The 17,023-nt window shown below is 37.4% G+C and overlaps 1 protein-coding gene across 1 annotated transcript in view; it reads right to left on the bottom strand.

Annotated features, from left to right (window-relative positions):
- The window catches only part of PLEKHA7 (pleckstrin homology domain containing A7), a gene marked incomplete in the record, with an annotated part of 124,203 nt that extends 110,650 nt beyond the window's left edge, over positions 1-13,553 (bottom strand). The window contains 3 exon segments of the mRNA XM_015819264.1: positions 12,816-12,873; positions 13,189-13,265; positions 13,459-13,553. Of these exon segments, the coding sequence (XP_015674750.1) occupies positions 12,816-12,873; positions 13,189-13,265; positions 13,459-13,553 (230 nt within the window).
- Between the last annotated feature and the right edge of the window lie 3,470 nt (positions 13,554-17,023).

The raw sequence follows: 17,023 nt of genomic DNA, 5'->3' as shown, positions 1-17,023 counted from the left end.
AGACACGACTTCGCAATTAACAACAACAACAACTGTTAGGAAAGAAATCTGGCAATTTACAAACAGAGTGGTTCTGAAGTTTGGGAACTAAATAAGTTTACATTGTGATGTTTTAAAAACAACAGAGATGCCTATAACCTTTCTTTCTGACCGCAGTATGCAGCATTTGCAAGGCAAACTCTCAACGATCAAAGCATTGTGATTAGACAGCTTCTGATGAACCGTTCTCTGGATTTAGAAGGTAGACCTATTCTTCAACTCTTTTCTTTCCAACTTTTTTCCCTAAGCTGCATAGTTAGAAACGGATAGTTGTTATTACACACAGAGCTTTTCTTTTTCTATTGTAGTTTAAGGCATTTAATAGCTCACAAATGCCACCAATATGGCACCATGGGGATCCTGCTTCACTAGGTGAAAAATAATAACAGAAGCTACATACAGTAATTCAGTTTGGGATTCAGCTACATTTTGTGCCTATCCAAAGAGATACTTTTTTACAAAAATTAAATATAAGTTAATAAATTATTAATCCAATGCAATGATTATTTTTCCTCTTATAAAATTCACCTTCATAACTTCACAATGTAACATTGTACCTCAGTATTTTAATTTAGAATTTATCTGCTATTTTTAGAAGTTTCTTAATTAAAGAAACTAAAAACAGTTTATATCCCACTTTTAAGTGCTACCTGTTTATAATATTCACAGCAGGTAGCAGCACTGTTAACTACCACTACCATGATCTGGGGGGGGAGCAAATCCAGGGTAGTGGCTGGACTGGAAAGTTAGGGAAATGTCCCAGAAAATGACAAGCTATTTTCCTATTTTTGGGCTTCAGGTTTTACTGACCAGGGTTTAAACAGCAGATTTTCTGATGTCTCGCCAGCTGGCATCTTCAGAGGCACAGTGGGCTGCTACATAGACTACATGCTACTGAGCAGGGACTGATTGGGCTCCTGTCTTTATAGCTGGATGTTCTGACTGCTGATGATGCTGTTGGGTGGTCTGCCCAACAGACACCAACCATGATTATATGAGGATAGACAATCTCCTTATGAAGAAATCCTCACTTTTATCTGGATGTAATATGGGGGCAACACAATTTCAACTGTGGTTCATGGTTCATCTAAGGCTGGGGTGTCAAACTCAATTTCACTGAGAGCCACACCAGCTTTATGGTTGCCCTCAAAGGGCCAGCCCTCTTGCCTGGAGGGCAGCAGCAGTTTTGCCTGGAGGGCAGCAGCAGCAGCAGTTGCCTGGAGGGCAGCAGCAGCAGTTGCCTGGAGGGCAGCAGCAGCAGTTGCCTGGAGGGCAGCAGCAGCAGCAGTTTTGAAGGAAGTACATGCACTTCAGCAGCGCATGGCTCGGGTTTCTCTACTAGCTTTGGCCCAGCCCCGGCACACAGGAGTCTCACGTCTCACGTTACCTTGTGTCTTTGGGAAAAAGTCTGCGAGGAAGAAACACACAATCCGAGCACCTTCCATCCTTTCTCTTTCCTTCTCTCCCTTTCCTTCCCTCGCCAGCCACTTGCTCTCAGGCAGAGGGCGTTTTAACCATGCCCACATGCCACTGCAGTTACCTCTGCTGCACAGCTTCACACGTTGGAGAGGCTCCCGCTGCCCGTCCTCTGCTAGCGCTGCTGCCACTGACAAGACATCCGAAGAAGGGAGGTGGTAACTACTCAATCACCTCCTCCTACTACTCTGCTTGTGGGCCAAATCTAAGCACATCACGGGCTGGATGTGGCCCGTGGGCCTTGAGTTTGACATATCTGATCTAAGACATGCTCATCAAGTGAGACAAAAGTTTATTTGTAAATTTTAATAACACAGTTTTGTACATTTATTCAAAGTAAGATTTCAGCTGGACTTGTTATAGTTGGCTATTTAGTTGACAAAGATTATATATGGGTAGTCCTCACTTAACAACCATTTGTTCAGCAACCGTTCAAAGTTACAGTGGTACTGAAAAAATAGCTTTATGGCACATTTATGACTTGTCCAACATCCCTCAGTCACATGACTGCCATTATAATCAGTACACGTTGTCCTGTGCCTTTATTTTCATTTTTACTCCTTTTCTCTTGCTGAACAGATCAATTGGAGAGAAAGAGATTGTCTTTCCGCTACCAGAATGACTGCATTGCTTTCAATGTGTAGAAGAGCAAATAACTTACTCTCTTGAAATTCCTCTCCAATCCCTCTCTGTTATACAGGGAGATGGAGGAAGGTCAAGCAAAACAGAGACTACCTACAGAAATTGCAGTGCCTGTTTACTCTTTATTGAATGTAATACTAAAACATCAGACATTTCAGTCATTTTTCCAGTGAGAAATAAAAACCTTCCATTTATTTCTGTTATTTTATTTAGTAATAATGAATTAAAAGTCCACTGTAAGCAAATTCAGTAAGTTTCAAAATTATTTGAACATTCAAAACATTCAATTAACCATATATCATATAGCTCTATAAAATATTCATGGTATTTTTAAAAGTTAATTTTATTTTAACATTTTCCTTATTTTATGTTAAATCTTTGAATTTCATTACATTTATTTGCATATTTAAAAACTTAACTTGATGTTTAGAAAAATATAAGCAATATGGTACTTGGATTTAGTCTGCATCTCAGGGAAATTCATTGATTTTGGGACAAAAATGTATCAAGTTCACATAACATAACAAAGCAAAAAGCATGTCTCTTCAGCAGAGGAAAACATATTTTCACATTGAGTCATGCCAAAACTGACAAGAATGTTGTTAAAAGCAGACATCCAAATTATTCAGCTGAAGTAGCCAAACCTGTTAGGATCACTTAATATGAGGAATCTGGAGTCTTTATTTCAATTGAGGCACAAAACATTTGGCAAACACTTCACATTATAAAACAGAACAATAAGGATCTTAATATATTTGAGTTTTTCTCCCATTACCTTAGCCATATCCAAGGCCACAGCAATGTGGGTCAAAATACTGTTTACATCTCAGCTGATCTACATAACTGAGATTAGTAATTGATACTGTAAATTCATTACAGTAGAATTTTCCTTGATTAATATGAATCCAGCACATACAGAAAACATACCCTGCTATATTTGATTTTTATGTAATTCAAAGCTAAGTGGCAGGGAATTTGGAATAGGCTGTTGGATACAGCTTAGTACATGAATTGTATTTATTTCTCTGTCCATAAAAACAGTTCTTTTCTATTCTTCATCGATAAGGACACCAACGAGATGCGAACAAAAAACTAGAAAAATTCTCCTGGTATTGGAACAATGGCTCTGAAAAGAATTCTCAACTAAGAATTTTAGCAAAGTTTTATGTGAATCAACAAACACACACAAAAGGAATCAATAGAACAAAAACCTCATCTATAAATAAAATCATTCAAGAAATAATGCCTTGCTAGCCTATATTTTGATGACAAATGTGCTTGCTAATATGGCTGTATGTTATCATATTATCTGATCAAATCACCACAGAAAAAATCAACAATGCCATTAAAAGACAGATGAAAAGTGAACTATAATTTCTGAAGCTATGGGCTGTCATATTATTTTGACACAATCATTTTTGTGCTGCACATCAACACTTGCATCTTCAATGTTGACTTTTCCCTCAAATCTGGAGATATATGAAATTCACAAAACAGCTGACCAAGGAAAACACAACAATGCTATTTTTAAAGAATATCATTTTAAGATTCTGTGCAGTCGATGGGCAATTTGGGGAATGGGAAAGATGCTATCTCACAAAATACAAGAAACACTGTAAGGATAACATCTCTCAATGGATGGCCTAGCCCTAGTTATAATGATGGGCAATACACGGTTTTTTGTAATATTAAAACAGTTCAGGTAATAATAGCATTTGACAGATGCATTGTGAGCAAAATTTGTAAACATACTTAGTATAATTAATGCTAAAAAAATATCACCGAAGACCAAAAATGAGAAAGAGAAAAGAATTATGAACAGGAATGTAAACATTTCCAACCTTTCATTCATTCACTTCTTAATAAGCTAGTTGTAACACTACCATTAACATTTATGGTTTCAATAGAGCTCTAAAATTAAAACAAAAGTATTACAGAAGGATAAATATAATGATGATCTCAATGGACTGAAAGTTCTTAGTAGAGGCTGATTGTTTTTATTTTGGCTGCTCAAGCAGCTTATCCCATTCCTTTAGGAATCCTTAAGGAAGCCAGGAATTTTAAATATTTTTTCTAAATCCAGGTTTATCATTCCTGAGTGGCAAACACACTTACCAATCCATTTCTTTTCTATGTAGCAAATAAAGTAACATCTAGGAAACATAAATGTGAAGTATCCTCTTAAAATAATGCATTATTCAGTGATAAAACATGCTCTGGCATTTCTATTGATGCCAAAATCTCTTTAAATCTATCTGCCAAGATAACTATACTTTTTTTTAAAAAAAAAAACCTACACTAGCTAGGCTAGTAAAAATAGGAAACACTATAGAAAAACAATTTGGTATTTGTAAATGGCATGTGAATGCAAAAACCATGATTTCTGCCCATATTATGGTAATTTATCTTAATATTTGGTAACAGTAATATATAGCAGAATCTGTATAGCAGATTTGGAATATCTGAGCAATGAAGAATAATTTCCTCAAAATGTATATATATATATATATATATATTTCAAAATTTGGATTGCTAACAAAGAATTAAGGGAGAACTGGAATAGCCATTTCGAACTTTTTAGTTCTTTTCAACCAGACATACCCTTCTGAGATTCGAACCTGGGCTGTCTGCATGTTAGGCAGATGTATTAAACCATGTCCAGAGGGAAATTACATTGCCAAATTAGTACTTATATCAAAAATACCCTACAACTATTTAACAGTCTAAAGTAATCTTCAGTAAACTACCATTTGATTTTATGGGACATGAACAATTATATAATAATAATATAATATAATATAATATAATATAATATAATATAATATAATATAATATAATATAATATAATATAATATAATATAATATAATATAATATAATATAATATTATAATATAATATAATATAATATAATATAATATAATATAATATAATATAATATAATATAATATAATATAATATAATATAATTACAGTAATTAAATTACAATTTATAATGCAATATTTTGAATAGTTTTAATATCTAAAAATTACTGAGGGGGAAAAATCCAACATATGTGTAGAATAATAAGCAAAAACTCAAAGCTGAATTTATTATGTTTAAATAAATGAGAAAATATATGTAAAAGCAAAGTTCCAAAATTACAAAACATAAAGAGAACAAAAATGAGAGTGGCTCACTACATAAAATTAAACTTTTTTTTGCCATATTTAATCTTTACCTACTCTACAAATCCAACTGAAACGGGAAATACCTTTCCTAAACAAAGAAAGAATTGATAGGCATTTGATCAATGAGAAATATAGTACAATCTATTTTAAAATTATTAATATTTATTGACTTCTTGCTGTATCAATTAACCAGCTTGGAAAAGCCAGATTGTATTATGCACTGGCAAAATTATGTAATTATTAGTTTCCACGGATCATTATTGTGCTGTGGAGGGGTGAGGGGTTTGCAAACCATGAATCATATATAAGTGTAGAGAAAGAAGAACAGCTTAGATAAAGTCTGGCTACATAACCAGAATAACATTGCAGGATGTGATAGACCTTCTGAATTATAATAGAGCAGCCTCCAACCTTTTGGGCACCAGAGACCAGTTCCACAGTTTTTCCAAGGACTAGAGGAGGTGTGGTTTTGCATGCTGCCTGCATCCGGTGGATGGGGCTTTGCTTGTTTGCGCAGCCCAGTTGCTGGCATGCCATGGACTGGTGCCAGTGCACAGACCGGGGGTTGGAGAACCTTGCTATAATGAACCAAAAACTATGTTGGGCAAAACTAGTTTCACATTTCAGGGTAACAGAGACTATTTAGTCCTATCCCCTCCCTCAATTTGGAAGTCATTCATAAAGGTTTTGAATTTGAGTGATACACATATTGTTTAAACAAATAAATAAATAAATAGATTCCCACAGATTCCTGTATGAATGTAAGGTTTATACCTTTCAGTTTGTACAACCTGGAGACATAAACAAAGACACTGGAGGAGACACTGGAGGAGAAAAGTCCAATGTGTGTGTTAATCTCTTGTTTTTTCTAACTGGTGAAAGCAGTCTAAGGAACTTTAGAGACATTCATTAACCAAAACCATTAATGACTCAGCATACAAAATTGCACCAGAGTAGCATAGTTGTGGCTCCTCTTGAAATATCTCTACTGTACTACAGAGATTTGATTGGCTGTCCCAATCATGCTGATTCTTAGGAAGGGTTTACAAGCCTGGTTTTGATTATCCTGGAAGATTACCTATGGTGTGATCTAAATATGAAAAGCCACTTGCCTTTGAGGCCTTTCTTAACATGAAGAGAATCAAGTTCAACTGTTTGGTTTCCTGGCTTTCACTGTCATTAACCACAGAATCCTTTCTTATTTTCTTTAATAGAGAAAAATTGATATATAATAATTCTTATTTAAAAATAAAAATAAAAAAACACTTTAAAAACATTTATGATAATGCCTTAAGCCAAAAATCACAGAATCTCAGATCTATTTACTATGATGTATTTACTTTTATCATGTGGAAAAAGTTGAATTTTTCTTTGTTTCTTTTATGGCAGCACATACTCAAAGTCTTTATATCCCCGATACCTAGCTATTTTAATTAATTTGCAGTTGCAAGTTTCCAAAATATTTGAAAAGCTATAAATAGGTGGTAAACAATCAAAATTGAGTGTGGTGGCCTAGTGGGTAAGACGCTGGGCTTGTTGAACAAAAGGTTGGCAGTTCGAGACCCAATTACCGCATGATAGGGTGAGCTCCTGTTCCTGCCCCAACTCCTGCCAATTTAGCAATTTGAAAGCATGCAAATGCAAGTAGATAAATAGGTACAACTTTGGTGGGAAGGTAACAGTATTCCGTGCGCCTTGACATATAGTGATGGCAGCCACATGACCATAGAAGTGTCTTTGGACAATGCCGGCTCCCTTGGCTAGGAAATGGAGATAAGCACTTCCCCCTAGAGTCAGACATGACTGACGGGACAGGGAAAATCTTTACCTTTTGCCTTATTTTAAACGATCAAAATGTGTTTTATCAATATTTAATGTGCTGGGAAAGCATTATGTTATATTCTTCCCTATCAAGCCCCGAAGAGTTTGTCCTTCTTACTTAGACTTTGGGAGTAGCCATAATGTAAATCTCTCATAATTAGAAGACTTCCTCTAGGGAATGGAGAGGCTTCTGATGTAGAAAGAGAATCCTGCAGGCACTACTTCCTTCACTTTCCCATGTTCCACTGTGAAGGACTGATTTTGTTTATTTATTTAAAGCTATGCATGATGCAATAGCCAAGAATAATTCTAAACATTTTCATCACTTAGACAAAAAATGTCTCAATATACATAGTATATAGTAATGTTGTTAATTGGGATCTATACATGCAAAGAGCAATATAAATCTAGATGTACAAAAATTAGGATTCACTGGCCTTGGGGAGAATGTGTAAGATTTTTAATTTGTATTGATAGAGAAACAGATGTACTCTGCAGGAGAAAATAGGCATGGAATACCTGTATAACATCACAACCTGCCCAGTCTGCCTGTCGATGAAACGAAGATATGATCCCTGTTAAGTTTCAGGAGAGAATGGAAAGCAATCCCCTTGGATCATAATTCTGGAGCTGGTGGGTGGGAAGGGAACCCTACTGCTATGTTTAATCAATTCTGTTCACTTTTCTGTAACAGATCTATGGTAGTAGTAATGGACATCTTCATGACACCCATGTAACACGTCCACATCAAGAGCTGCTGGATACCAGACAGTTTCCAAGTAGAGTTCAAAATGTTGTGAAAGTGCTTTGAAGCTTGATATGATTCAGGATCTGTGAGATGGCCATCTCCAAGTCCCTTTGTCTATCCAGTAAAATTGAATGTGCATATTAATCTCCCCTCTTTTAGACATTACCATCTACAGGGATTGTGGAAGAACAACTTTTCAGTCATAGTCTTTCTCCTGTGTTGCAACCAAGACATTTGAATGGCCTCTTTTCTCCTGTTTTTTTTAAAAAATCCAGATTTTTTTTCAGGACTTGGCAGAATGTTATAACTATTTTCCTTGGTGTTTTTCACCTTGGCTCTGGAATGTTGTATATACTAGTTTTTACATCCTATTTCTTCTATGGATTTGTTGGATTGTGATTTTATTATTTATTTAATAAAAATAATGGGCCATGTTGACTCCTGGTGACTGCCTGAACAAATCCCTAGAGTTTTCTTGGCCTGCTTTCAGAAGTGGTTTGCCATTGCATCCTTAGGGCTGAGAAAAAGTGACTGGCCAATGATCACCCAGTTGACTTTGTGCCTAAGGTCAGACTAGAACTCCCAGTTCTAAGCCTGGCACTTTAACCACTACACCAAACTGGTTCTTTGGACTGTTATTATCTAATAATAATAATAATCTGAATTATGAAGATGGGAATTATATACCATTTAGCATCATTTTGATTGGAATCACTTATAAGCCTTCTAAAATAAATATTTAGTATTATTCTTTTATCTTGTAAAACAAAACAAAAAAACAGCCATACATCACTAGCAATATTGATAATTCTGGTTGCTTCTACAGCCAAGTGACTATTTTAATAAAGTATCAAAATAAAGTAGTCCCAATTTCCTCAATTTCAGGCTTCATTTCTAAATATTTAAACAAAGACATAAATATAATGTATCTGCATAACTGTAAATTACTGTAACTTACTGTGAATGTTTTTGGAAATGTAAAAGCTATTTGAGCTATAGGCTGAATTAAATCATTGTTAAAAATATGATTTGTCCAGATGATTAACTTAACAATCCACTGTTTCCAATAAATCATAAACTAGAATCAAAATTTATGATGTAAAGTAAGTATATGCTAACTATGACTCAGTATGATATTACAATAACTAAAAGTTATTTTTTAATATGTTTCACAATTTTTCATGCCAGTGAGCTATATAATTCTGGGTATTCTGCAACATAACAAGAAAACAAAACTAATATAAAGAATCCAATGAAAAACATAATTAAGTGACTAATAACTAATAAATGGTAACTAATAAAGGATAAGCCCTCATCATCTCATTATGGGCCAAAAGTCAGCTAAAATTAAACTACCTTCAGGGCATTTTTAAATGGTGAAAAGAATCTGGGCAACCTTGTTGTATGTCCAGGGACAATACAAGTAGTCTTTAACTTATGACTGGTCGTTTAGCGACCATTCAAATTTAGGAAACACCCCCCCCCCAAGAGGTACTTATGATCTAATTTCAAAATGCTGCCTCCCAGCAATCACATGACTGCATTTAGGTGTTCAGCAGCTGGACCACATTTATAGCCGTTTGCAGCATTCTGCAGTTACGTGGCTGCAATTTATAAGGTTTTGCTGAAAACTGGCATTTATTTCTGATTTTTGGCAAGAACACCCTATAGGGAACAATGAATTCGCTTTATGACCATAATGCTCACTTAACTGCTGTGGATTCACTAAACAACTATGGTGATTTGTTTAACCACCATTGCAAAAACAACTGTTAAAATCAAGTTGACCATGAGATGACATGTTTCACAACCATCAGAACCTATTATCATAACAGGCAGGCTCCATTACAGCCATAAATTGAGGACTAACTATACTGTATATTTAAAAGTGTGTAGACTATTGCTGAAAAGACCTTGTCTTCTTTTAATTACCATTTGGGTTAGTTGGGACAAAACCATGTTTAGGAAATTGTTCCTTGATACATTGTAGTCATATACATTATATAGGGTCTCATAATAAGCAGCACTTCCCTTTGAGCTTTGAAACTTACTGGTAGCTAATACAATGGCTTTAAAAGCATGCACTTCTGTTGTCATGCATCTCTCCTGCAAAGAGCCTAACCATTTCATTTTACATCAGCTGCAACTCCAAAGTTGCTTTCAAAGGCAGCCCCATGCAAAATGCATTGCAGCAGTCCAGTCACATGGTGATCAGTGCAAGAGTCATTGTTTTGAAGCTTCCAGCCTCTTTCAGCCTCCAGACACCAATTCCAGTTTTTCACATCTCCAGCTTAGGCCAAGATATTGATGTAAAACTGAGTGTCATCACTCAACATATTGATGACACATATTCCAAATTCATAGATGACATTTCACAGTAGTTTCAGAGAGATGCTGAATAGCATGGGAGGGAAAACCAAGGTCTGCCACACCCCACTTTGGAACACCTAAGAGTTTGACACATCCCGTGGCTGCTATGCATCAGGGACCTCTGCAGACCAAGCCTAGTTCACTCCAGTCCAAGAAAAGTCACTCCAATACAATAAAAATCACAAACGCAATCTTCCAATCAAATCTTTTCATATTACAAATCTGTCCCTTGAAATGTATAAATACTCCATTAACTTTCAACCCCACCACAATCTTGGGACTCTTGACAGTACTGTGTACTTTCCCAGTCAGGACTGAATTCAAATCTCACTTGTCAGCCTCTCTTCTCTCATTTATAATTCTTTTGACATACTTTGTCCATCCTAACGATCCCTTCAGTTCCTCCAATTCCTCCACATCCAATACACTTTCAACAATTTTATCTAAAACGCTCTCCACTTGCTCTCCACTTTCCTTCTCTTACGTTCCTGTAGTTTCTCACCATTCTAACAGGCAAATCTTGGCTAAATTTTTCTAAAAAACACTGGCTAAAAACTCTATCTCTAACTATAGGTTAGCTAAAAAGAAAAAGAAAAAGAAACTATTGTTCAAACTCTATACATAATGTGAAAGAAAAGTAAACATGAAAAAGGATGAAATTTCTGAAGAGTCCACCTTGAATTATTGTACATTGACATTTATATCAAACTTGGCAAATGTGTGTGTACATCCTTATATACATTGAGATACAGAGATATACATCTCAGATTGGTCTTCCTCAATTAATAAAAGTTTGCAACTCTAATGCATGTCTAAACAGATTCTTCAATTGATAACACTTTTTAAACCAGTAAATATTATAGAATTATTACTGTATATCTTCTTAGGTATAAAATATAACATTCTAGTTTGAGACAAAGGGACAATGAAGGGCCAAAATCAATAGTCAAAATATCTATACATGTAGCCAAAATCAATACTCAAAATAACTATACATGTAACCTTAATACAGAACAGCTTCAGTAAGTGAACCTACAATACTTGCTAAATGGGAAAGTCCTGCTAATCTATGAACAGCAAGCAGCAAGGCAAAGTGACAAATACAGCTTCTGAAGTCAAGTATGCCAATCATTTTAAACCCCCAAGTATCCACTTATGCTGTATTCTGAACCAGCAAGCTAATTTATGAATAGCAGCAAGCCATCATGACAAATACATTTCAAATCCTTTTTATAAAACCCACATAATACAATTTCTAAAATCAATGCCAATCACCTCCAACCCCTATTGTTTTTCAATTGAAACAGCCTTCATAGGCATCAGTTTATTCATAAGGTAGCCCAGTATAGCTCATGGGAATTCAATAATTTTAAAACAGTATCATGTACTGAATAGACACAAAAAATAATCCTGCACATATCTCTGGCAAGATGAATGCAAACCTTTGAAAAATGACCTTCCATCAAAAAAAAATCATGGGAAGAATATTCCTTTTATGACAGAGACAATGACATGACAGAGACAATGTGTTACTCATTCAACTTTTTTAGACTATTACCATTTAGAAACCAATCCTTGTCTCCATCACTAGGAAAAACAAAACGTTTTCATTGCCTTGCCACAAGGAAGTCACAAAGCAAAATAGTTCCAGACATTCAACTCTATATTACAGCAGACTAAGTAGAGTAAGCAGCAATATTTCTGCTTTATTCAGAACAGTGAGATGATTGAACAGATATAAATATGAAGACATCATGCCTTGCAAATTGTTATTCTCCAAGAAAACAACTGCTTCCCTTTCTGCAACAGAGAAGCTACAAAACTGTTAAATCCCTTTGGGGTTTTTTCCTAAATAAACTACTGCTTGAATTTCATTATGTTTTTTTCCCCTCCAAGTTTTTATTGCTCTGCTATCACTGAGTTTTGTAATCCCCTCTTGTATCTTCAGCAAGCATCTTCTACTATATCAGAATGGCCTTTTATTATTTAATAGCATCTACTTTTAATGACTCTAAACCTCTTTTAAAAAAGGACAAGCCACATATTGGAAGACCCTGCTTTCTGCCAATGTCCCTGTAACACTTCATTCAACTCAACCACAGGCAACAGGTTCTATTAGTTATTTGGCAAGAAGCATGGCTGACATTCAGTCCACAAGTCACTACAGCCCGAAATCTCAAAGCAATGCAAACAACCACAAAGGTGAAACCTGTTGGTGTGTCGTGTGGCGGAGAACACAAAAGAAGTTTCAAAAGAAACGAACACGCACACCTGAGGGTGCTAAGATTTTTTTTTTTAAAAAAAGGTATCCCAACAGAAGTGCCAGGATTTATGCTCTCTTATACCTTAACAAAAGCAATATTTCTTTCACTTCGGCCCTCCCTCCTCCCCACCCCTGATGTCCAGACAATTGAACGAAAGCCAGATGTCTGGAAACCGAACAAACTGTGGCACAATCGTCTTCCTTCCCTCCTTCCCTCCCTCCCACGGCTGTCCGCTTTTAGTCTCGGGTGAAAACAAACGCCTGGAAAGTGTAGAAACACGGTACTCACTCAATGAAATAGCTGGCTCCCTCTTCCGAGAATCCCTCCTCCCAGCCACGGGGCAGATCTACAAGAAAAAAAGAAAGGAGAACGACGGGGTGGGGAGGGAGCCGGGAAAGAAAGTGGCCGAGAGGAGGGAAGTGAGATGTTTGTGCCCTGGAGACAGGCAAGCATAATTCCCAGCCACACAAAGGTCGTTATCCTCCCCCGCACTCCTTCCCCAGAGAGAGAGAGAGAGAGAGAGAGAGAGAAAGGCAAACACAAACACCCAGCGTGGGGCGCGGGAGGGGGGGAGAAACGCGCGCGGGAGGAGGGGGGGTTGTCCCCGAAGCGTCTCCCCGCCGGGTTCTTTCTCCGCGAGGACCCGGGTAGGAGCACCCACCTGAGCGGATCATGTGGCCTGAGTTGACGGGCTCCCCGGTGCGAGGGTGCAGCCAAGTAGTTGCGCGGATCAGGTCGCTGAGAGGGAGAAGCGGCAAACATGCACCTGTTAGTCCAGCCCGTGGAAGGAAGGAGAAGTCGGCGGGGAGGAAAAAAAGGGAAGCGGAGGGAAAGGGAAAGGGACGCGCTGAAGCGGCAACCCCGCCCTCTCTTCCCTCCCACCCCCACCCCCCCCGCGCTGCCTCCCTGGTTTTCCCGCCCGGTGTCTTACTCGATGAAGAAGACCCGGCCGTCCTTGCAGACGCCATAGGACCAGTGCTCAGGTAGAGTGTCCCGCCCCACCGCCTTGGCCGCCGCCGCCGCCATGTTCGCCGCCGCGCGCCCTGCCCGCCTGCCCGCCGGAGGGGGGGAGCTGCGGGGGAACGGGAGGGCAGGCCAGGCCAGGCGGGCGCCCGGTGCCCCTGGTGCCGCTCAGCAGCGCCACCGGGCAGCGGTTAGCAGGAGGCGCAAGCACACGCCCCGAAATCCGCGCGACGTGTCTGGCCGCCCGCTGCTGCCCTTGGGCGTGCGTGGAGGAGGGAGAAGGAGGGGAGGACACGCAGCTTTCCCCGGACGGACGTTCATCTGCCCGTGTTGCAAGCCAGGCAGGCAGGCAGGCAGGCTGCTGCAGGCGCAGGGCGTCCGGTCGCCCGTGGCGATCCAGGCAACAGGTTCTACCGCCCCTCCCCCCCCACGCCGCCTTGTGTTCTTTCATCTTCAAAGTTTGATACTCCCGAGTCGGGGCTCGGTACCACCGAGCGGTAGGGAATCTTCCTCTCTGAACACTTTTCTAAGAAACCGACGCTTAAGCCCCGAGGTTTTTCATTTGTTGTCGCCCCTTTCGGCTTGGAGTCGACCCAGTTGTCTTTTAACTTCTACTACCGGACGGCAAAAAGTTATGCCGGGTCGTATAATTTAAAGAAAGGAAGAATTCATACTTGCCGTGCTTATGAATGGCTATGCCGGGAGGGCTCTCTCGATTTGCATTTAGACTTTTATATCATGCAAACCCAGAAAATTGGCTAAATTGAATGATCGTGGTTTAACAGGCATTTAACAGAAGAAAGCCTGTATTCCTTTTCTTGAGTTGCTTCTTCCTCTACTGTATAACACTAAGCATAAACGTCACCTTATTTGAGCAAAACATGGCTTATATCTTTCAGAAAGATTGTTTTCAGTTTTAACTAAAGTCTACCTGATTTTTCCAAGAGAGAATTATGGCCCTGAATTTTATACCATAATCTGCTCAGCACCCAAAATTTAAGAATTTGAAGTTCAGATTCAGAATAACGTACGCTTCATTGTCTGTAGTATGGACGAAGTGGTAAAGTTATGATCTCATAGCTTGTAACTTTGTTAAATGAAGTAGGCTTTTCTGGCCCTTCAAATATTTCAGTGGACTTCTGTTCCAACCTGTCAAGCATGAATTCCTAACATATAGACAAGATGATGCACAATTGTTTGCTTAATATAAGTTGACCCAGATCTGTACAAGTTTCTGGACAGTGACTTATTCTTGCTCACTATAAATTATTTTTCTTTTGATTCTTCTGTTCTTGCTGAAAATGTCATATATAAAAATATAGGGAGAAAATCCCCAAAATTAGATTTGGAGAAACGGAGTAACTTTGTTTCTCTCTTTCTTAAAATATAGGAAAGTTGAATTATCATCTTGTCTGCAGCTTTGGAGTACTGTACATTACAAATTACCAGAAAAAGGAGACAATACATTTTATCAGATATAATTTTGATATATATCATAGCATTTAAGATATACTTAGCATACATGCATTAGTAATTAAGCATGTGTCTAGTTGTTTTGTTGAAATTTTCTATTGCTTTAGAATATGACTCAAGAAGACTCTTCACTTCCTGTGTTATCCTTGTCCAAAAAGCCCATTTAAAATGTAAATTGCTTAATGTTTAAAAAGAAAAGAAAAATGCATTGTTGATTGATAAAATCAGAGTACAAGCAACATGCAACATCTCATTGATTTCTTATGATTGGCAATTCAGAAATGTTTGCAACAAATATATTTATGTAGAAGATAAGCTCTTTATCCACCTATATAGGATCATTTGTTTATTTTGTATCCTACCTTTATTTTTTTTAATAAATATCTCGAGGCAAACATGCCTAATACTCCTTCCTCCTATTTTCTCCACAACAACCTTGTTATTGTTGCACCTCAGAGAGAATGACTGGCCCAAAGTCACAACATCGGCTTTCATACCTAAGGCAGGACTAGAACTCATGGTCTCCTAGTTTTCTAACCTGGTGTCTTGGTTAGACTGACTGGCTTGCTCTGTTTTTATGGATATAATTTCAACATAGATAATCTTTCAAATATTGAAGTCTTTTATAAAGATATCTTACATTTTCTATTCAAATGACATATCTTTTTATTTTTTTTCATTTTGAATAAGGGTAACTTCAATTTACTTCCTGGAATATGTAAACTATGTTTTATTTTTAAAGCTCTGTATTGTACAGAATGCCCTCCACTCCTGTAGGTTTTTGCCTTTCCCTTTAAAAAATCCATGATCTTGACCTCCCTAAATTTATCTGTCATTTCTTCTATTTTTTTCCACTTCTAATGAACTTTCCTTGCTTAGTTTCACTACCTCACTTAACTAAAGATAAAATTATATGAAACGATTGCTCTTTTTTGCTGTTATGAATCTGAACCATTTCTCAAAATACTTTTGTGTACCCATACTTATGTATTTATATTCATCAATTTATATGCTGCTCATATCCCACTTTATTTCAATTATGTCTTAAAACCTTTTTTTTTACAATTCCTCTTTTAAACCTCTTTTACTTTCCTCCCCTTTGTGCGCTGGATTTTGTTTGTTTGTTTGTTTGTTTGCCGGTTTCTTTCGATTATGAGCCACAGTTTAAAGGGACCAAATGAAGTTGTTATTAGTAAGATATTTAAGTAGAAATATGAAATTATAATACTGTGTAACTACTAAACAAGGAATACGCCCTGTCAAACTCTCTGAGATGTACTTTAAACAAATGAATAAAGTCAATAGATCGGTAGAAATGCAGAAAATTAGCTATTTTAAAACAAAGTAATGGTAATGCAGAGAAAAAAAACAAGGTGATGACAAAAAGACATGAAAAAGCAAGTTCATATTTTTATATCACCACATTAACACGGGACATAGTGCTCTAAATATGTGAGTAAATGACCCTTCAAAAAATAAACCTTTCTGAAACTTGAATGCTTGTGGAACTTTGGCTCAAATGTGTGATAAGGAAAGCTTTTTCACATACCACTGGCTCTGTCCAATCAAAATACATATTAACCAAGTATATCTGAGAGCCAGTTTAGTGTAGTGGTTAAGGCACTGGGAGTTCTAGTCCCACTTTAGGCAAAAGCTATCTGGGTGGCCTTTGGCAAGTCAGTCTCTCTCTGCTGTTGGAAGAAGGCAGTGGCAAGCCACTTTTAAATATCTTGCCAAGAAAGCTAGAGTACAGGGACTAGCCTAAGTAGTCACTAAGAGTCAACACTGACTCAAGAGCAAAACAAAATATATGTAAATAATTGTGATGGCTAAGGGTGTATAAAGGAATGCTCTTGTACAATACCCAGTAATAGGAAAAAAAAGTAAAAAGTGTCCAAAGATTTTATTGAAGTGATATACTAAATCACAGTTACATTTTAAACTATGATAAAGAAAAGAATCGAAGGGGAAGATTCTGGTGGTGACTTGTGCAATTTGGATTCAGCTTAAAAATAAAGATGGGAAGAAAGTTAGAGAGAGAAAAATAGGATTTCTGTTTT

This window comes from Protobothrops mucrosquamatus, unplaced genomic scaffold (assembly GCF_001527695.2).
Source record: "Protobothrops mucrosquamatus isolate PMUCROS unplaced genomic scaffold, P.Mucros_1.0 scaffold_148, whole genome shotgun sequence".
NCBI classification, from domain to species: Eukaryota; Metazoa; Chordata; class Lepidosauria; order Squamata; family Viperidae; genus Protobothrops; species Protobothrops mucrosquamatus.
The sequence above is the reverse complement of the archived record's forward strand: the minus strand, read 5'-3'. Positions and strand labels throughout refer to the sequence as shown.